Source organism: Dendrobium catenatum, unplaced genomic scaffold, assembly GCF_001605985.2.
Source record: "Dendrobium catenatum unplaced genomic scaffold, ASM160598v2 fragScaff_scaffold_55, whole genome shotgun sequence".
Classification (NCBI taxonomy): Eukaryota; Viridiplantae; Streptophyta; class Magnoliopsida; order Asparagales; family Orchidaceae; genus Dendrobium; species Dendrobium catenatum.
In genome coordinates, this window is record NW_021318517.1 from 40,206 (window position 1) to 64,316 (window position 24,111).

General features: G+C 33.7%; 1 protein-coding gene across 1 annotated transcript; it reads left to right on the forward strand.

The window, feature by feature from the left end:
* The first annotated feature begins 15,069 nt into the window (after positions 1 to 15,069).
* Positions 15,070 to 22,917, forward strand: LOC114579690 (receptor protein kinase TMK1-like). The gene is made up of 3 exons (XM_028695058.1): positions 15,070 to 15,084; positions 15,162 to 15,278; positions 22,618 to 22,917. The coding sequence occupies exons 1-3, from the start codon at positions 15,070 to 15,072 to the stop codon at positions 22,915 to 22,917; spliced, it is 432 nt and encodes a 143-aa protein (XP_028550891.1).
* Positions 22,918 to 24,111: the final 1,194 nt, after the last annotated feature.

Here is a 24,111-nt window from a genome sequence, read left to right on the forward strand (position 1 = left end):
GGCATCTCTTTTTTCCATGTTTCCACAAAATCTTTACAAAAGGATTTATTCTATTCCTCAATTGCTGCACATCATAATTCAGTATCCTTTTAGGTTCCTCAATATATTTCAGATTAGGTTGCAAGTCAATTGATTTGGACTGGATTCTCTTTAATCATCTGTAACATATTTCTGAAGCACTGATATGTGAAATACATTATGAATTCCTTGCATGTACCTTGGAGGATCCAATATGTATGCCATATTTCTAATTCTTTCAATGATTTCATAGGGACATTTGAATCTTGGGCTCAATTTTTCCGTCTTTCCAAACATTTGAACACCATTCATTAGGCTAACTTTTAAGAAAACAAATTCTCCTACTTCAAATTCCATTGGTTGGTGCTTTGCATCATAATACTTTCGTTGCTTGTCTTGAACTACCTTTAATCTATCTCTAATCAATCTGATTTTTCTAGTAGCCTCATCTACCAGTTCAGTTCTGATTACCTTTCTTTCACTTATTTTTACCCAACACAAGGGTGTTCTGTACTTTCTTCCATAAAGAGCCTCATATGGTGCATCCATTCCAATGCGAGCTTGAAACCTATTGTTGTAAACAAATTCAATCAACGGTATGTGAGTCTCTCAATTTCCTCCAGAATCTAAAACACATAATCGCATTAAATCCTCCAAAGTTTGAATTGTTCTTTCTATTTACCCATCTGTCTGAGGATGAAATGTTGTACTGAAAGTCAATCGTGTGCCCAAAGCTTCCTGAATTTTCTTCCACAATTTAGAAGTGAAACGGGCATCTCTATTTGAAACTATAGATTTTGGAATCCCATGCAATCTCACAATTTCATCAACATATAATTTTGCCAACTTCTCTATTGAATATGTCTGCCTGATTGGTAAGAAATGAGCTGACTTAGTAATCTGTCAATAACAACCCATATTGCATCTCGACTCTTCCTTGACATGGGTAATTTAATTACAAAATCCATTGTATTGTCTTCCATTTCCACTAAGGTATAGGTAAAGGTTGTAGTTGAACACTTGGCTTTTTTATGTTCTGATTTGATCATCTGACAGGGAATACATTTTGCTACAAATTATGCAACATTTCTCTTTAGTCTTTGCCACCAAAATAACCCTCTCAATTCCTGATACATCTTTGAACTGCCTGGATGAATTTCATATGTTGAGAGGTGAACTTCTTGCAATATCTCTTCTCTTAAGCTTTTAACATTTGGAATACATATCTTACCTTTATATTTTAATAATCCTTCTCCATCCATAACAAAGTTCTCTAACTGCCATGCTTGCAATTTCTTTATGATGTCTTGAAATTTCTCATCTTGAAGCAATGCATAAAGCACTATATTCTTCAAAGTAGATTAAATCACCAGTTCATTTAAGAACATATATTTAGTCTCTTTCTGATTGACCATTAAAATTTCTAATTTTTTCATATCTCTGATTATTTGCTTCTGCTGGATGATTAACCAATTTGCATTTCCCAAAGTTTTTCTTCTAAGTGCATCTGCAACCACATTTGCCTTTCCATGATGATATTTTATGTCTAAGTCATAATCCTTAATGAGCTCTAACCATCTTCTCTATCTTAAATTAAGCTCTTTTTGATTGAAAATGTATTTGAGACTCTTATTATCTGTAAATACTTCGCATCTGACCCCATATAGGTAATGTCTCCATATTTTGAGTGTAAAAATCACAACTGCTAATTCTAAATCATGAGTGGAGTAGTTCCTTTCATGAATTTTTAGTTTCTTTGAAGCATAGGCCACCACTCAATCATACTGCATCAATACACATCCAAGTCCCCTTAAGTAAGCATCTTTGAAAATTTAGAATCCTTCTGAACCTAATGGAGTTGTTAAAATCGGGGTAGTCACTAGGCAATTATTTAACTTATGGAAACCTCATTCACACTGATCACTCCATTCAAACTTCACTGCTTTCTGAGTTAATCTGGATAACGACATAGCAATCTAAGAAAACCCCTCTACAAACCTCCTGTAGTAACCAGCAAGTCCCAAAAAACTCCTCTGAAACTGTCATTGGCCTTGGTCAATTTGATATAGTTTGAATTTTATTCTTATCCACAGAAATTCTTTCACCATTAATCACATGCCCTAGAAAATTTATATTGCTCGGCCAAAATTCATACTTTGAAAATTTGGTATATAACTTGTTCTCCTTTAATGTTTGTAACACTGCCTGCAAATGACTAGAATGACTTTCTTCATCTCTTAAATAAATCAGGATATCATTGATAAACACAATTACAAATATGTCTAAAAATTGGCTTAAAAACTCTGTTCATCAAATTCATAAATATAGCTGGTGCATTTGTCACTCCAAAAGACATCACTACAAACTCAAAGTGAACATATTTAGTTCTGAAAGCTATTTTGGTTATCTCTCTCCTTAATTCGTAACTGATGGTATTCAGATCTCAAATCAATTTTAGAGAAAATTGTAGCTCCTTCCATTGGTCAAAAAGATCATCAATTTTGGGCAATAGATATTTATTCTTAACAGTAAGCTTATTCAGTTCCCTGTAATCTATGCACATTCTGAAGCTTCCATCTTTTGTATTTACAAACAATACTGGAGTTCCCCATGGTGAGGAACTTGGCCTGATAAACCCCTTATCTAGCAGTTCATGTAACTGACTTTTCATCTCCTGTAACTCTTTGACTGTCATCCTGTAAGGTGCTCTTGCCATTGGTTCTGAACCCGATATCAATTCGATAGTGAAGTCTATCTCCCTTTCTGGTGGTAATCCTGGCAAATTATCCAAAAATACCTCTAGATACTCTCTGATTATAGGTATATCTTTCAACCCTTTAATTTCCTTATTTGTATCATTTACTTAAGCAATAAAAATTTGACATCTCTTGGATACAAATTTATATACTTTCAAATAAGTAATTATCATTGAAGAAATTCCTCTCTCGCCATAAAATTTCAGTTTTCTTTCTCCAGGAAATTTAAACTTTACAATTTTCTTATTGTAATCTATAATCACAAAGTGCCTTGATAACCAATCTATTCCTAATATCATATCAAATTCTTGAAATGGTAAAACATTCATTGTGGCTTCAAACTCACTTTCATTTATTTTGAAAGTCACTTTACACACACCATTTACATTCATAATCGATCCAATTGGCATTATAACTTCTAAAGTCACACTTGTCTCATAAACATTCAATCCAACTATTTTAACGAATTCTTCTGAAATAAAGGAATGTGAAGCTCCTGTATCAAAAAGAATCCGTACAGGCTTTCCTTGCATCATTATCAAACCTATAAAATTACATAAGAAAATAATAACATAAACATTCATCATTCTTTTTAACAATGTTTTCATAATACATATTCATTCACTTCTCATTTTTATCACATGTAATCACTTCGGGTGAATCTTTAGCATTCTTCTAAGTTAGTGCATATACTCTAGGTAGAGTATTCTGTTAGCTGTGACTTGATCTTGGAGTAGAAGCAGTTGATTCTACTGTTCTTGGTCTTCCAATATTCCTCTGAGATACAGTATTTATCTTTGACTCTCCTGCTGGTCTTTGCCCTAGAGTAGGACAGTTCTTCGCTACATGACCTGGTTAATGACACCAAAAATAAGTATTTGTACCAGATAAACATTCTCCTTTATGTTGTCTTCCACACTTGCAGCAACTGTTCACACTTGAACTATCACTGTTGTTGGACTTTTTCTTTTTCTAATTAAATTTCCCACCTTGTGAAAAGACTTGCTATGTGAATCCCGAGGGACTCCCATAACTTCACCACTTTTTCTCTTCTGAAAATCATGTCTCCTTTGAGTATTTTTGCAAGGCTGCTTCTATCGTTCTAGCTCTTTCCACTAGCACTGTATAGTCTTCAATTCCAAGAGGAACCAGGGGTTTGCCTAATTGCATCCTTCAGTCCAGCTAAGAATCGGTTGCATTTATCCTCCATAGTGTGTACTAATTGAGGAGCATATCTGACTAATGTTGTAAATTTAGCCTCAAGCTGCATAACTAATCTATCTCCTTCTACCAATCTCATAAACTTGTCCTGCATTTGCCTCCTCGCTGAAGGAGGTACGAATCAATCCTTGAACACTGAGAAAATTCATTCCACTTAATTTGTATGTCAAATATTTCTTTAAATTTATCTTGATACAGCCCTCTCCATCACCTTTCAACTTCTCCTACTAGTGCAAAGGTTGCCAAGGAAAGTTTCCTCTCTTCTGGATAATATATTCCTTCTAATATCTTTTCAATCCTCAGCAACCAGTTTTCAGCCTCTATTGGTCCTTCTACTCTCTTGAATAATGGTGGTCTCATATCCTAAAATAGTTTCATATATTTATCCATAACCATTCCACCACCACTACTACTCCCCAATGACTGATTTCTTGAATCTTGAATCAGCTAAGTCACAACTATCATCATTTGTGCCAATGCATCTAGATTAACATTAACATTTGGCATTGGTCTTTCCACTTCCACTACTTCCTCCTCTTCTCTCGGATCATTTTGATTCCTGTTATTAATAAGATATTCATTATATATTAATTTTTTTAAATCATTAATAATCATCCTAATGGCTCTTTCAATACATTTATATCTTAATTGGGCTATGATACCACTTTTGTCAAGACCCGGCCCGAATACTTGATTTAACGAGGTGGGTACTGAAAGTCAGACGATATTACAATCTCATCCTAATTTCAAATAAAACCATATTAACATTAACTTTTGAATAAACTGAAGATTCACTAATCACAAAACTATAAATCAATCAATATCAAAACTAATTATTTTAATCAATCGTTTACCTATTGCCATTTGCACGCTGTCTTCTATAAACAAATTGTTCTCTTTCAGCCATTCTTCTTTAGTAACTTAACTGAAACATTTAAATTCATGGGTTTAGTTTACTAAGCAAACGCAGTGGGTAGCTATTAAAAAAAATATTATAAATTTTCTTTAATAGGCATAATGTCATTTCTTAACATTAATTCATTCTTTTCAATAGTTTATACATCTTCGGACATTTATTTTTAAAACTATTTAAAATATTTTGAAACTTTAATATTTCATTTATATTTCATTTTCCCATTTGATTTGCACAGGAGCACCATCTCAAAGTACCCAAAGGATCAACTTTTTCTATTTATTTCCTTTTCCATTTTCAATGATCTTTTCCTTTTATGTGCATGAGTACGGCGTCACTAACCAGTACCATAAAGGAGTGAACTCCTGCTGTTTTCATACATATTCTTTTGTATTCATATACTTAATTTCATTTATGTTATTTGATTCATTCGTTTTCTGTTGTAATAATATTTACAACCATTTAGGCATTTAATTTTTCAACATTTCACACATGATAGTCTTTAAAATAGAACTTTGAAAACAAAAAAATAATACTAAATTTTGAATTTCATAATTATAATTACCCACTTTGAACTTTTCAGGCCTTCGATGCTCGGTACAACCTCGAATCAATTTCCCTTCTTCTTGTTGAATCCATATGGGATCAACTCATACGACTTGATCTAAAAAAAAAGCCAACCTCGCTCTCCCGCTTGAAGCCTCCATCCACCTCTCTTTGTTTTGCAAGCGCCTTCAGCTTTGCGAACCCTTCATGTTCGCGATATTAATATGGTAGGCCGCTTGAATCGGCCGGATGAATCTGAAAGTTTGTTAGGGATGTTAGACCCTTTATGAATTGGCCCAAGGTTAATAAAGAGAGTGGTGAATTGGAAAAGAAGAATCTTTAAATCAAAATACAAACCAAAACCAATATCACCATAATAAAATAAGTGCATAAATTAAATGCGGAAGTAATAAAGGAAGGAACACACTAGATTTATAGTGGTTCAGTCAAACCTTGATCTACGTCCACTCCTTGGAGGCACCCTCTAAATATTGCACTAAACTAAGTGTATCTCCTTTAGCCCCCACAATTAGGCGGAGAAGCCCTTACAAAATCACTTCCACCATACCCGATGCGGCGGAGTCGCCGGGTCCTTTGATACCAAAGAGATATTCTTCTTTGGTGAACTTCCCTCGAGATAAGCCTTGAATCCGACGGTATTCAGGTGCGAGCTTGCCGGAGCAACCGTGTGGAACCCCCTCCACACTCCCTTGAGTCCCCCCTCACAGGATCTTCTCCCTCTCTCAAACTCCACCTTTTCCTCACTCCCTTTAAAGCTCTCTTCAAGTTTCCCCCAAAATAATGAAGCTACAATGGCTGCCAAAGACACTTACCAAGTGTCATGTCATAGCTTAAATAGAAGATCTCAAAATGAGCTCATTAATGCAAGTTGCCGACATTATCGTCCAGGATGATACTAATATCGTCCTGTACGATCAGTGCAATTTAAGCCCAATCAGCCGGCAAGATTTGAGATGATCAGAAAAAGTTTGTTCATATCGTCCATGATGATAATATATCATCCTGGACGATCAGAACAAATCGTGGAATATCGTCCTGAACATCTCCCTAAAAAATAGCTACCCAATGTCCAATCGTCCAGCAGATCGTCCTGGCCGATTTTGTGATCGTCCAAGACGATTTGATCATGTAATCAAGTCATAATTACTTTCCTTAAATTCCAGAGAAATTTTAAAAAAATTGTCATGGATCGTCCTGGATGATCCACCTAGACGATGTCTAAAAATAAGTAATTCCTAAATAGATCTTGCGACAGATTCTTTCTATTTTTAGCCTATCATCCTGGCCGATACAAAATCGTTCAGGATGATGTGTTTTGCATAATGACGGCTATTTTAATGAGGATGCCCTAATTCCTTTGAACAGATCATCTAGGCCGATATAAATATCGTTCCGGACAATGTTACCAAAAACAGTAAATTCTAGGGAACAGTCAGAAAATCTTCTAAGTTACACAGCATTAGGAGCCACACCAAATACAATAGGCTCAAGAAAAGAAAAAATGTATAAACTGACTCAGACCTAGTCTACCCAATCTTGAACTGATTCCAAATTATAGTCCGATCGTGTGAACCTGAAATATCAGTACATAAGGCAGTCGTAGAGAAATAAGAATGTTTGCTATCATCAAAATTATAAACCATTGATTCGCAACAATCTCCCCCTTTTTTATGATGGCAAACAATTCAATTTGAATTTTCAGAAAAAGCAATTTCTCTTAATCTCCCCTTCACTAGAATAAACCTTTTTCAAAAAAATAGGGGAGATAAAAAATATTTTTGTTGTTTTTAATTTTATGAAAAAAAAGGATACAAATTCAGCATTACGTTCTCCCCCTTTGACATTATCAAAAAGAGAGGAGGCACAAAAAACAAAATGAACAAAAGAAAAAAAAATATTTCTTGATCTAGTGAAAAAACAAATATTCTTAAAATTAGAAAGTTACCTCTTGGTTATAATAAAAAACTTAGTAGAATTGGATTGACAACACATAGCCCAGAAAAGGTTAGAAATTAATAGTTTAATAATCCAAACTCTAGTTCTTTTTAAAAGGCTCAAAAACTTTTTAATTCAATATCTAAATCATGAAATAAATTAGAGCTAGAAATAATTTTTTTTCAAAACTCCTTTCATAAAATATATCTAATAGAAGATTAATGCACGAATTGTTGAATCATGAATCAAGATTTTAAAATCAAGTATCGAAAATATCAAGGGTTTTCTTAAGTTTTGAATAAAATAGAAAAAGTAAGCATACTCTTTGTGCGCTCATTTTACGCCTCTTGTCAAGCTTTTGACGCACTTTGCGCATCTTTTTCTTTTGATACATTTTGTGTATCTTTCTCAATTTGGCGTTATTGCGCATCTTTTGATTTTGCATCATTGGCCACTTTTTTTTTGATTTGGCGTCATTGGCTATTTTTTTAATATGTTACATTTTTAAAATTTTAAAAACAAAAGTAAACTCATTCTATTGACACAACGAACTACTTGATTAGGAAAATTATGAGGTAGATTCAACAATTTTGTAAAGATTCCTATGCGATAGATAAAATGTAGGGAAATAAAAAATTTTAGTTTCAAAGACTAATTTAAAATATGAAAAAGATTTTAAAACAAAAGTAGAATAACCTCTTTAAGAAAACAGAGATTGAGAGTCAAAATCATAAGTTTCCTTCCTTTGACTGTTTTAGAGAAGTCAAACACAACTTACCAAAGATTTCAAGAAAAAATCAGGAAGTAGATTTTTCATTTTTAGAAAAGTGAATGTGTGTATTGATCAGAGAAAAACTTTCATGAAAACAAAAATTTTAAAGAATAAACAAAACAAAAATACAAAATAAAAATGAAAAACATAAAAACAAGAACACAACACAAAAACACGAAAGGCTTTTAAGTATTATCTCTCTCTTAGTCCGATGCTTTAGAAACCAGATCTGTCCATGAGATTTTTTGCCTTTCATTATTTCCCCAATTTAAATTTTGCTTCGCCTTGCTCTTTTCTTTCGTAGAAAGAATTTTTAAATTAGGACACTGATTTTTCATATGTCTAGGCTTCCTACATCGAAAGCAAATAACGTCAGAAGGAATATGGACATCCTTACCCTTTTTACCTTTTTTTCACTTTTGCTTATGTTTTGGTGAGCTTTATGATTTGCTTGATAAGTCATTATATTCGTCACCAACTAAGCTATATTTTTCTGTATCTTTAGCTTTTAGAACAATTGTTTCACCTGCATCCAAAAGTCTTTGACCCAAACTTTTCTCATAGGCAATGAGTGAACCAATTAAATTATAAATAGAATAATCATTCAAATTTTTTGATTCACAAATAGCAACTACTTTAACATTGAACTTATTCAGTAGACAATGAAGAATTTTGTTAACTTTTTCAAAATTTAAAAATTCTTTTCCTAAGGCATGCAATGATGTTACAATTCGAATGAACCTGGTATACATGTCTAAGATAGTCTCATAAGATTTCATGGAAAACAGTTCAAAATCATGCATTAACATATTTAACTTGGATTGCTTGATTTCACTAGTGCCTTCATATATGGTGTGTAGTTTATCCCAAACTTCCTAACCAATAGTACACATGGATACTAACATAAAATCTTCAGAATTTAAAGCACAAAAAAAGCAATTTAATGATTTTACATTCAATTGAGCATTGAGTTGTTCTTCCCTGTTCCATTGATTAAAAGGAATATCAATTTTAACTCTATTAACAATATGTGACGGTGATGAATAACCAGTTAAAATCATATGCCACATGCAAAAATCAATCAATTGCAAAAAAATAGACATGCGAATTTTCTAAAAATCAAATGTAATATTTTCAAACAAAGGTGGTGTGGTGATTGAATAAATTTCTGTAATATTATGATTTGAAAAATTAGCCATGGATCGAAATTCAAAAGCTTTTAAAAACTGTATTTTATGAATACGGCTTTGATACCACTTGAAAGTGCTCAGATGACACTAGAAAGTGCTCTAATACCACTAGAAAGTTCATTAGGGATGTTAGGCCCCTTATGAACTGGCCCAAGACTAATAAAAAGAGAGGTGAATTGGAAAAGAAGAATCTTTAAATCAAAATACAAACCAAAACCAATATCACCACAATAAAATAAGTGCAAAAATTAAATGCGGAAGTAATAAAAAAAAGGAACACGCCAGATTTATAATGGTTCGGTCAAACCTTGACCTACGTCCAGTCCTTGGAGGCACCCTCCAAGTATTACACTAAACTAAGTGTCTCTCCTTTAGCCCCCACAGCTAGGTGGAGAATCCCTTACAAAATCACTTCCACCTTCCCCGGTGCGGCGGAGTCACCGGGTCCTTCGACACCAAAGAGATCTTTTTCTTTGGTGTACTTCCCTCAAGACAAGTCTTGAATCCGATGGTATTCAGGTGCGAGCTTGCCGGAGCAACCGTGTGGAACCCCCTCCACACTCCCTAGAGTCCCCCCCTTATAGGATCTTCTCCCTCTCTCAAACTCCACCCTTTTCTTACTCCCTTTCAAGCTCTCTCTTCAAGTTTCCCCCAAAAAAATGAAGCTACAATGGCTACCAAAGACACTTACCAAGTGTCATGTCATAGCTTAAATAGAAGATCTCAAAATGAGCTCATTAATGCAAGTTGTCGACATTATCATCCAGGATGATACTAATATCATCTTGTACGATCAGTGCAATTTAAGCTCAATTGGCCAGGATGATTTGAGACGATCAGAAGAAGTTTGTAAATATCATCCATGACGATAATATATCATCCTTGATGATCAGAACAAATTGTGGAATATCATCCTGAACATCTTCCTAAAAAATAGCTATCTGATGTCCAATCGTCTAGCAGATCGTCCTGGCCGATTCTGCGATCGTCCAGGATGATTTTATCATGTAATAAAGTCATAATTGCTTTCCTTAAATTCTAGAGAAATTTTAGAAAAATTGTCCTGGATCGTCCTGGACGATATTTTATAGTCCTGGACGATCCACCCGGACGATATCCAAAAATAAGTAATTCCTAAATAGATCTGGCGGCAGATTCTTTTTATTTTGAGCCTATCATCTTGGCTGATACAAAACATCCAGGATGATGTGTTTTGCATAATGACGGCTGCTTTAATAAGGATGCCCTAATTAGGGTTTCTGCTTTTGAACAGATCATCCAGGCTGATATAAATATCGTCCCAGATGATGTTACCAAAAATAGTAAACTCTAGGGAATAGTTAGAAAATCTTCTAAGTTACAAAGCATTATGAGCCACACCAAATACAATAGGCTCAAGAAAGGAAAAAATATACAAATTAACTAAGACCTAGTCTACCCAATCTTGAGCTGATTACAAATTGTAGTCCGATCGTGTGAACCTGAAATGTCAGTACATAAGGCAGCCGTAGAGAATTAAGAATATTTACTATCATCAAAATCATAAACCATTGATCCGCAATAGAATCGGTTGTCACACAAGTGGGCAGCTTAGATTCGAGATCGTCGCAAAGGAGAGAGGGTGTAGGTTGTTACATTTTACACTCCTGAGGAGGCTGCCAGAGCTTATGATGATGCAGCATGTAGAATTTGGTGTTAAAAAGCCAAAGTGAACTCCCCTGATCCTCCTTCAATTTTTAAATACCATGAATCTGGATTCATGGAAGAATATGCACCAAGGAAGAAACTCAAAAGCAATTTTGGTGAGGTGGTTTCAACTGATAAGGATGCTGTAATGAAACTCTCTGAGGAGCTGTCAGCATTTGGAACTTTTATTTGGTCCGATGATAGGACGTAGAGCTACGTTCAACGAGCGCTGAGAACGCGCCACGTAGCAGGCACAAAACTGTGGACCCGACCCGGTGAATAGTGGGTTTGTCGCACGTTCGAAATTTAAATCCATGATAACCCGACAACCAGCCCATCACGGTATGGTTATATTTTAAATATATATATTCCTACCCTGTAGATTTTAATTTCGCTATACTAGATGCAAAGACGAAGCGACTTGTGCAACTATTCCTTTCCTTCTTAGTTCTCAAGAATTTGTCGTGAGTTTGAAGCAAATTTCCAGTCAAAAATCTCCATAGAAGCAATGCCTGAGGTTAGAAATTTCTTCCGAAGTACTTTCATTCTTGTTAGATAGGTAATCTGGTTAAAAAAAAACTAAATTGTGTTTTTAGGGTTAGGGTTTACTTACTAAGATTCTTTTTTAGTATAAAAATTTGAATGTATACTGTGAGAACGTTTCAAATCAATCTGAGTTCATGAAGTAATGCTCGATACTAATCGGTATTCGGTGCTGGTCGGTACTGTTCAGTGCTACTCGGTACTGCTCGGTACAGCGCGGTATTCAGAGTTAATATATATAATATAATGTTCGTTGCTACTCGGTATTGCTAGGTACTGTTCGGCCCTGATTAGTGCTTCTCGGTACTTCTGGGTACAGCGCAGTATTCAGGGTTAATACTCGGTATTTAGAATAAATCTCTTAATATTTTATATATAATATGTTGTTCGTTGCTGCTCAGTACTGTTCGGTGCTAATCGGTGCTTCTCGGTACTGCCCGGTACTTTTCAGAACTGCTCGGTACTTTTCAGTATTTATCTTTATTGCTAATTTTTTCAAAATAAATACTCGGTATTAGGTTTGATACATTACTCAAAACTACTCGGTACTTGAAGTTATAACTCGGTATTTATAGAAGTTCTGTTTTTTATTCTTTATCATGCAGGGATATTGCCCCAAAATTCATTTCAGATGTCGAACTTCAAGTTTTAGAGAAGTTTGTAATGAGATGGTTGTAAAATTTGGGGAGCCATTAGTATCAAGACTACGGAAGCTAAATATTAATCAGTTCCTATTACTGCCTCGATTCCCTCAGAATGTTCCAATTGTTTATATGTTATTGATGAATTGGGACATTCAGTCTAAATGTTTTTTTATTAAGGGGAAAATGATGCCTTTCACATTTGATAAAATAGCTTTGATTCATGGGTTGCCAAACAGAGGAAATAAATTTGTGCCAGGTAGTGCTACGATTAGTGGAGTGACAGCAAATAATGTAAGGCAAGATATTGAGAAATTGGATGTGCCTACTCCAGTAGAGAAAGTAGTGAAAGAATTTATTGTTTACTTACAGTCGAACATCTTCTTTCCAATGGTCAACTTCCGCGTACCATCTTCAATATTGGACGTTGCAAACAATTTTGAAAACTTTGGAACATACAACTGGCCCCAATCCATTAGGGATTTCCTTGTGATTGAATTTAATGCAACTGCAAAAAAAATATTCAAAAGGTTATTCATTAGGATATGTCAATGGTTTTGTAATTATTATAATTGTGAGTATTTACTACATATATGGTTTTATTTTGTTTACTTATACTATTGATAATTCATTTTTTTATTATTATAACATTTAATTGTGTGTTTTATTTAATTACAGATATGGTTTTTTGAACATACAAATTTCCACCGCGTAGTGGATGATGTTGCTCGACCCCGTCTCATTCGTTGGGACGGAAAATTTAATTATTGAGAAAAAGATGTTAACAAATTGTTAACCGACCTTCAAGATACTAAGGTAGCAAACATACGTATAGTTACTTAGATTTCAGATTTATTTATATAATTTTCATGACTATAAACACATCTTGTGCAGATTTCCACACATTTACAAAGAATTACAGATGCTGAGAAGACTTTACTTCAGAGTTCTTCTATATATCCAACAGAAGAGCATCTACAAATTGTAATTACTCCACACACAACCACTCACATATCTTCTAAGCCCCTAACTCCATCTCCACCAAGTATTCCAACTCCAGACAGCCCAACTAGAATGTCAAGCCCCACTGAATCTCCTATCCAACCGCCAAGCCAAACTGAATCTCCTATCCAACTGCCAAGCAACAGCAAGACCCCACATAAAGAATTTTTCCCATAACTTAATCCAAATCATCTGATTACTGAAGAAATGAACTTGAAGATTCTAAATCAATCCATTTACAAACATATAACCTAGCAAAACGTTTTGGTAAAAAAAGTGTCATCTGTCGAACTGTCGAATACTTTACTTTAAAGACAGGTAGTAGCATTGGAACAAGCAGTATTCGACATAAAGATGAGAATAAAATAAAATTTGCTGTTATATATAAATTCTTGAGTGATAATTTTCCTACCTCTTTCAAATCAAATCGGAGTGAAAGTCCGGAGAAATCATCTTCAAGGACTGTATCTGGCCATATCAATTTGGATGAAGTAGCCAAATATGTCGATCAAATTATTGAGGAAATTGCAAAAGAATCACATTTGAAAGGGATGGAAGAGGTTGTGAGGCAATCTGAAGATTAGGAATTTTCTTCATCAAATAGGGGAGGAATTGCTTGACGTGTACAGCTCAGGAATGATAGAAAAAGGAAAAGGGCTAAAAATCCATTCACATCAGGGGACAGGAAGAAGAAGATATCTCAGAGTACTTTTGTTCATTTGGCTGTTCCTGCTGTTGAAAAGATTAGTAAAAAAGAAATTGCACGTAGAGGAAGAAAGCCTGCCACTCACGCTTCTACAAGATTAATAAAAAAGGCTACTGCTGCTGCTCTAGATGATGTTAATATCTCTGAAGTTGAAAATTTTAAAATGAAGGTTAGTACTGTAACTGTTCCGGTTGATCCTCCGACTGCTGTAGTTCATGAAGTTGATGAATCAAAAATATTTGAACAATCAACACCATAATTGTTAGAGTACCCAGGATGATTACTAATAACTGAAGAAAAATGAATTTTCATCGATAATTTTCTTAAGCAGTTCAAGGATAAGTGAGTATAGATAATTTAAATACCGAGCTGTACCTAATTAAAAATTAACTCGGTATTGATCAGTTATTATAAGTTTCCAATAAATATTTTACTATACTTTATAATGGTGTAATTCTAACCAGTTTAATACCATATACCGAGCAATACCGAATAAAAGATAAACTCGGTATTGCTCAGTATTTATAGTTTATCTATTTAGCGCATAGTAGGAACACCAAGTACCGAGTAGATATATTCAATACCGACATGTATCGAGTATAAAAATTCTCAATATTGCTCGATATTCATATGTATATTTTTATTTTCTAATGAATATCAACTGAATTATGCAGGGGTGATACTATTTTCTCTGATGGAAATACAATTATATACAGAAGCCAATTGGACGAGTTGTTGCTAGTAGAAGAGCTTGACAACAATCATATTGATCCATTTGCAATGTTATTATCCAAAAAGAATGAGCTGATCCCAGGACTGAACCAATCTTTTATCTTTGTTTCTAGTTTTAATTGGGTGAGTTATCATTTGTATTTAAGAACTTATGTGTATTGAACAAATACGCAATTTAAAGTGTATTTATTCCAGGGTTATTAATGTCAATGTAAGGAGACGAACACAACTACATTCGTTGCAAATATCACCAGAACTTCTGTTAAGAATGTTAACATGATCCTTGTTCCCATTATAAATGAAAAACACTGGACACTCCTAGTTGGCAATCTAAGGAAAAAAACTTGAAAATTTTTGGATTCATTACCCAATGCCACTCACAAAGCTATGGCTCCTGAAGTTGTAAGTGCTCTTAAAATTTGTATTTGCTTTCAATTATGATATTGAATATTAAAATATTAATTTTATTACATTTTCAGATATCTCATTTATACGCTGATACACAAAATGTTTATGATGATGATATACGAACCTGGCCAATCCTAACGATTCTGAACTTGCCAACACAAGACAGCAACGTGGATTGTGGAATGTTTGTTTGTAAATATATGGAAACAATAATCCAAGATGATTTTATTCAATGGTATATCCATAAGAACTGGCAAAGAAATATGGCTATGCTTAGGGCTGAATTTGTATATGCCCTTTTTTGTAGCAATATGAAATAAAATTTGAATTTGCATAAGCCATATATGTGTTTTCTTTGTTGTGATTATAAATAAGTTACAATGGTTTTATTTATACTGATTTTAGAAAATTGCAACTTATAGCAAAATATTTCTTAATAAAGCCAAAATCCAGCTAATACCGATTAATACATGCTAATACAAAGTTGTACATAGTAAATTACAACTTATGCATACATCAGACGCAAAAAGATGCATACATCAGACAGTGTAACTTACAATCCAAGCTTATAGCAAAACTTGTCTCAAAGAATCAAAAAATCATCCTATACCGAGTAATACCTATTAATACCGAGTTATTTAAAAACTCAGGATTAGTTTTTGAAAATAAAAAAAATATGCATACATCTGACGGAAAACAACCTACAATCCAACGTTATAGCAAATTTTTTTAGAAAGAAGGAAAAAATTGTCCTATTCCGAGTAATACCAATTAATACCGAGTTATTTTAGAACTCCAGATTTATTTTTAAAATTTGCAAAAAGATGCATACGTCAGACAGAGTGCAACTTACAATCCATCCTTATAGAAAAATATTTCTCGAATAAGCCAAAAATAGTCCAATTCCGAGTAAAACCTACTAATACCGAGTTATTTAAAAACTTCAGATTTGTTTTTAAAATTTGTAAGAAGATGCATAAGTCAAACAGAGTGCAACTTACAATCCAACCTTATGAAAAAATATTTCTCAAATAAGTCAAAAATTGTCTAATACCGAGCAATACCGAGTTATACTGAGCAGTTACATAAAGGATGGCTGACTTCTTGTTTCTCCTAGTATAAAATTTATGCTTGTACTAGGATTCCTCTCTGTGAGTTTCACTTTTTTGCTCTTTGATCCTTTAATCTAGCATCAGAGATTTTCTTTGGCCGACACTTCGCATGATCTCTAATTATTTTATGGCTCCCCTCAAGTATGCGTTGATTTTTTCCCTTCCATAATGTTTTGAACATTTAGAGCCATTACCCTCATAGCGTCAATCATACATTGTTCTGTATCCTCATTACACTGTGCTTATGTGCTAATTTGATATGCAAATCGACAAACATAATTTCAAAAAATCATGTTACGCGAACCCTGAATGGATGTGCACATATTGTTTCCAATATGTAAGATCTTCCATCCACTATATAAATCTTTCCGAGCTCTAGACGACCATCATAGAATAAAATATTTTTTAGGAATATTAACAATATCCAATTGCCTCAGAACTCTCATGCAATGAGAATATAGTAAACCCATCATCTCAAACTTTACACAGCTGTATTGTATGGTTCCTTCAGAAAAATTAAAAAAATAACAGTCCACTTGTGTGAATCAACATAGTGGTCTATGTTCTTGATGAAAAATGTTGATAAGTCCAGTAAAGAATGATCAATGCATAGTCCACCTAGACCATGTAAGAACTCATCTTCAACAAATGTATATAACTTTCTCGAATAAAAATTAGCAGCTTGCTTTAATATTGGACTACTTTTCATGTAAGGTTGTATTGTCGTTTGGCTACATCTAAAATTTTCATCTCATTTATTCCTATGCCAAGTTTTTATAACTTTCTCCAATCCCAGGAAACAGTCGGTGATAAAACTTGTAGCCTTTGAAATGCCATGGCAAACATAATTGCTAGACTCACTTCGTTGTGTAGATAAAATACCAAGGTTAAAATAATTTTTATTGAATATTGTAGACCACTTTTCCCTTATTCTGTATAGATCTTTTAACCACTGATGACTTTGGAGGTTGCCTTCTCTGATCATTTCATTCCACAAACTATCAAACTCCTCCTCAGAATCACACTTGTTGAAGCAACTATAAAATAGGCCTTTTACTTTGTTGATACTATTAAAACACCATACTTTAGAAGGAGCCTTCTTGTATATATGTCATTGGCACAACCTATGCCGTGTATTAGGTAATACAATCTCTATCGCCCTAGCTATTGCTTGATCCTGATCAGTGAATATAGTAACTGGATGTTTGTTATCCATAATTTTTAAAAATGTTTTAAATATCCAGGAAAAAGAATCAATTATTTCCTTAGATAGAAATGCCACCCCTAATATAATATTTTGCCAATGATTATTAACTCCAATAATAAGGGCACGGGCTAAATTATATTTGTTAAGACGGTAACTTGTATAAAAAATAATGACATCCCCAAAGTAGTCGTAATCAATTCTCCTCAACCCATTAACCCAAAAAAAAAATTTACCAACCTGTCTTCTTCTTCAGTTTGGACATCCCATGCAAACATGTTGTCTCCAGCTGCCCGGTCTTTAAATAATTTGATTAGCGAATTGGTATCCCCACTCTCAATTCTGGCTCTTTTCTCCTTTTGAATGTAATTCTATGCATCCCTCTTTGTGAACCCACATTTTCTACACCTCCCACCTCATCGGATAGATAGAAAAATGCATTAACTATTCTTATGCCCGCTTTAGACATTGATTTCAGAACTGAGGTATTTTCTTCACTGATGTGCCTAGATGATCTCAGCAAATGTTGATCATCTGGATTAGCCAATTCATGATTGTGGCTCTCTGCCAATCTTTTCACCATCCATATTCCATCTTCACTAACCTTAAATCTAACCATAGCCGGACATCCAGTTCTTGTAGTCAATTTTTGAAATTTCACGTTCTTATTTTCTTCTGTCTCCTTATTAAATCCCGCTTTGAAACATATAAAATATTTTGATTTTATTTTCCTTGAATTAGGCCAGAATAAATTATTCTCTTTTCGAACACTAAAATCATGAGAATGAGCATATTAGCAATATTTATCATATGCTTCCTTTTAAGAGTTGTAAACCCCCTATGAACAAATAATTCAAAGTATTATAAATTATTGAACCAAACAATTAATTCCGAGCAATACTGCAATGACTGCATACCGAGCAATACCGAGTTTTTTCGAACATTATTTCTCAGTACACCTATTGTACTTATCTATAGCCTTAGTAGAAGGTAAACATAATCGACGTAAACAAACAAATAAAATGAGCGTACCAAGCAATACCTATGAATACCGAGCAATACCTATGAATACCAAGCAATACCGAGTTATCTAAATGCTCGGTACAAATATATGGTACTTATCTAAAAGCTCGGTACAAGGATCTTATAAATACCGATCAGTACCAACTTAAACCGAGTTTTGTACAAATTTTTTATCTCGGTACAAACATATGGTACCTATCTAAAAGCTCGGTACAAGGATCCTATAAATACCGATCAGTACCGACTTATACCGAATTATGTAGAAATTTTTTTTCTCGGTACACGTATTGTACTTGTCTATAAGCTCGATACAAGTAACCTATAAATATCGAGCAGTATCGATTTATTCCGACATGTAGAAATTTTTTATTTCGGTACACATATGATACTTATCTTTAAGCTAGGTACAAAGAACTTATAAATACCGATCAGTACCGACTTATACCGACTTATGTTGAACTTTTTTTATCTCGGTACATCTATGGTACTTATCTATAAGCTCGGTACAAGGTAGACATTATCGACGTAAACAAACAAAAAAAGGAACATACCGAGCAATATCTATAAGTATCCAACAATACGATATGTGTACCAATAAATACTCCAACCTTCTCTATCGCTACGAATATGGTACTCATGGATAAACAGAAATAAATGATCATAGGTAGCTAGATTTTAAAAATTTATATTGTAAAACCTCTGTATAAATAAGAAATTACTTGTATCAACAACAACATCAAGCCTTTATCCCACTACGTGGGGTCGGCTACATGAATCCTTGTATCAACAACAAAATCAAGCCTTTATCCCACTACGTGTAATAAATAAGAAATTTCACGTAGCTAGATTTTAAAAATTTATATTGTAAAACCTCTGTATAAATAATAAATTACTTGTATCAACAACAACATCAAGCCTTTATCCCACTACGTGGGGTCGGCTACATGAATCCTTTTTCTCCATTGTGTCCTATTAAAAGTCAAATTCTCATTTAAATATAATAAAGAAAGGTCATTCCTAATATTTTCTAACCAACTCTTTTTAGGTCTACCCCTACCTTTCTTAACATAAGTCAAATATAATACCTCAACTCTCCTAACCGGGTCATCGGAAGGTTGTCGTTTTAATTCTGCTGATAATATCTCAATCTTTTTCACCATCACTCTGAACAACAGATCTAAGATATCTAAAATGTGTACTCTTATTAATGACTTGATCGACCAAAGTCACAATCCCCTCACTATGTTATAAAAACAGAAAAATCTTCATCGACATTATAAGTGTCAAATGTTTTATCGAAATCGTATAACTCTTCCAAAGAAATAGCCGTTGTCTTCTCTTCCATCTCCTTGAACCCTTCACAAAAAATTTATCTTCGTGCTGTAAACCCTAAACACTGTATAACGTCTTCAGACCATAATCAGCCAAAAGTTTATTAAACATATAAAGAATGCGCTGGTTTTTATCTTTTCCTGTCTGTTTAAGATAAAGTACGTTGGGGTGACCCAAAATGGTGTGAAACACGTGACCAATCAATAAATCACGATGGGTTTGGGTCGGGTTTTCAAGCTGCTACGTGGCAGTATATGAGTGGCAACCGAACGTAAAGCCACATCCGGTGACCGGACCTAATAAAAGTTCCAGCATTTGAGTCATATATGAAGTTCGGGCCATTTCTTGAAGGAAGCTCAGATCTATGCTTTGATTTCCTTCTTGGTAGTGATATGACTCAAAATGGGATCAATTTCATGAACCTTTAGAGCTTTGAGGACATGCTAATGTCGGAAAGTGTCTTCTAAATGAATTTCGGTAAATAACGAGATAAGTGATTTATGTTTATGGAAGTTATGGAGGACCAGCTGTGATGTTTTTCATTGAACTGTGTTTTTTTTTAAACCGATATGAGATTCTATCCTTCAAAACTTTATATATTGTTGTTTATATGTGATGCATTGTTTAGATCTTGGAGATATATTTATGTATTGTTTATATGTGGTTGTCTAGAACTTATTAGTGCTACTAATCATTTGTGTTTCTGTGTTCCTGGAGATGTCTCTGAGTGGACACTTGGCTGCTTGAAGTTCATGTTTTGTTAAAAAAAAGGACCTAAATTAAATCATAAATAATTCAAATTAAATTTAAAAAGTATAAACTAGGGTTCAAAATGCTTATAATTAAATTTCCAATTAAAGAAAAATAAAAGCACTATCACCAACCCTTAGAATTAATGATAATCTAAAACTATGGGAGATTTATTAATTAATCATTATGGTTTACCATCTAATGAAGTCTATACATTTTATTCTAATCCAAAAGGCTAATTTAGTGGAAAGATTGGCATTTGTGCATATGTGATAAATTATCTGATTACATGGAATACTAAAGGTGAAAAATTTATGGTATATTTAATTTTAAGATTTAGTAAGGCATTTAGTATTGTCTTGGCACTAAATAACATTTAAGTATGGGTTTTTATCAGTATACTGACACATATATTGAGAAAACTATTTAGGTACTGGAAGTCATTCTAAGATTATGTGTTCTAGAATTTTGTTGAGGATGAAAGGGTCATATACCTCTGGTCAAATTTGCTTACAATAATAGTTTTAAATTCAAGTAAAGGTATGACCCCTAATGAAACATTTAATTATAGGAATGATAAGACTTGGCGATCTTGGATAGAAATGTTTGAGAGGAGTTTGATTGGGGAAGCTTTGGTTAACAACAAAATTAAAAAGTTCATCTTATTAGAGATACAATAGAAATGGTGCATGAATGGTAGCAACTATATTATGATTCAAAACATCAATCTATGAAATTTTACGTTGGATGAAAGTATGTATGGAACACATAGTGGAGGAGAATTAGTATTATGAAAATAATTTCTTAAAAATAGAGTAATGTGCATAAGCTCTTACAAAAATAAATATTATAAACCAAAAGCAAAAGAAAAGTATAGTCTTAGTTTAATATTGTTTCAATAATTTTCATATATGATCGTACAACATGAAATTATTATTAAGGTATGACAAGTTTAAATTTTAAATTCAAATTTGTCTAACTTATGTTATATAGATTAGAAAACATAATTTATTAAAATAGCTGATTATTTTGTGCAATTGAAGGCATCCAATATTATTAGTTATAACTCAATTTTATTATATTTACTTAAATACTTGAATTAATTTTTTATTAAATAGATTGTATAGTATGATTAATATCAAGTAGTATAATATAATAAAAAATTTTAAATATTCAATTTTCATCCCCTTTTGAGTGTGTGCTATGTTATCTTGCCGACATAAACCTAATAAACTAAATAACTCAAGTAAAAAAGAAAAGAAAATAACTTAGAACTTAATGCTACTTTATCTTGAGTTTTATTCTTTAACACAACTTTGTTTTTTTTTTTTTCTAAAATGATTACTGACACAAAAGAAATAAATAATGTATATAAAATAGAAATAAGTAAATATTCAAGACAATACTATTTGTAATCATAAAAAAAATTAGGCTAGCCTCCAAAATTTCAATGTTGGAAACTCTTTATATGTGATGACCATAATGGGGAAGGGCATAAGAAGGTCTATAAAGGAAAAAATGTAGGGCCCAAGGTATATTTGAACATTTGAAATAATTTAAGGATTATAAAGTCTACTTAAAAATCATAGTTGTCAGAGCATATATCTAAAATTCTTAATCTATTCTATGTAATATCTCGAAGGAAATGGTTATCTAACTCAGGGAATATAGTATAGATAGATGAAGTTGAAGTGTGTCTAAATCTGACTTTTGGAGATGAACTAGAAAAAATACATGGCTATGAGAATAGAAAATTAAGTAATAAGCAAATCACAATGTTAAAGGTGTAGTGGAAGCAAAGGACAAAAAGAGAACCCACTTAGGTGGGGTCTGAGAAGTGATAATTATAACAGGGTTTATTTCTCTGATCTATGTTTTAAAATAGGGGTTTTTACATACATAACACTTAAAACTATCCTAATTACTTATCTAACACCTAAACATTACTATTTACATACATACCACCTAAATACAATTACTCTCCTAGAAATAACACTCCGTTAACTCCGTGCGAACGATTATCCTGCGTTCGGCGGCGCAAACGGACGACGGCGATGTCGACGATGTCGCCGCAACGCAACGCGATGCCGCATCGTTGCCATCCAGATCGGAAACCAGAGACTCACCGGCACCATCCCCAAAGACATCGCTAACCTTACCGCCCTCACTCGCCTGGATCTTCAGTTTAATGAGATATCTGGTGATCTTCCTTCCCTCTCCTCCGTCGCTTCCCTCTCCGGTGGCATCGCGTTTGTTCAGAGCATGACTGGTTTGGAAGAGCTCTGGCTACACTCCAACTCCTTCTCCGGACCTCTGCCGGACTTCTCCGGACTCGTTAATGTTCAGAGCATGACTATGTCGAAAGCTTTCCTGCACTATGAGCTTCAGAACAAAAGTTGCAAATAACTTCATTTGGCATCATTTCTAGAATCTGATTTTATTTGTATCAATGAGAAATGATAAAGTTGCAAATAAAAATATACAAATGTGATTTTATGCCGGAATCTGATTTTATTTGTATCTGCAATAACCATTACCTGGAATTTTCCCACTTAGTTGATTCAAGACGGAATCACGCTCGTCAGAACGCTGGAATCGCAACGGGATATGGCTGGGAAGGGTGATGAGGTCTTCTCCTGCAAGGATTTTGCTGAGAGAGGATACGCCTAACTGCCTAAGCCATCGGACCCTTGGTTTGCAATTCTGAGCTTGGGGTGAACGAAGCCGCCTTCTCTACGAACCCAGTGGACGAGGTCAGGCGGATGAAGAACAAGCCGAGACGACGAGGCGAAGCACGTCAAAGGCCGGCGATTTTCCATTGATTTCATCGATTTTGCACGGAGTTAACGGAGTGGTATTTTTTAGGAGAACGATGGAATTTAGGTGGTATGTATGTAAATAGTAATGTTTAGGTGTTAAATAAGTAATTATGATAGTTTTAAGTGTTATGTATGTAAAAACCCCTTTAAAATATTCATAGTAACATTTTTCTGATGAGGGAAGGATTATAATATCTATTATGGTAACACATAGTTATACCTAGTCTAACCTAAATTGGTGACAGTAACAAACTTAAATCTTTGCATTTATACCTTCTACAAGTATCTATGAGTGTTTAATATGTAAGTGGGTGTAAAAAACTATAAAAGAAAGTCATATGGGTTTGTGTGCAACCATGAAAATTTTAAAAATTTTCCCTAGGAGTGGCATGGCACTGATTTACGTAGCTATGGCATAAGCTCTCCCATAATTTTTGGAAAAAAATTAATTAATTCTATCTCACTATGGTTAAGAACTATAGTGGCATTCTCTCTAGTGGGGAGTGCTATGGCCCAGAGGGTTGAGGTTCGTGATGCTTGATCAAATTTTTATAAAACAAAAATCAGTTTTCTCTTTCTCATTTTATTAAAATTATATCTTTGGATATATATAGAAGGATTTCAAAGAGAGAAAGTTCATTTTGAGGGACCAAAGTCCAATTTATGCTATCAATCCAATTTATAAAGTTTTCCAAATCAAGGTAGATTACATTTTGCCGATCTCAATTTTTAAAAAATATAAAATTTCTAGGTTTTCCCTAATTAAATTTATTTTTGTAGT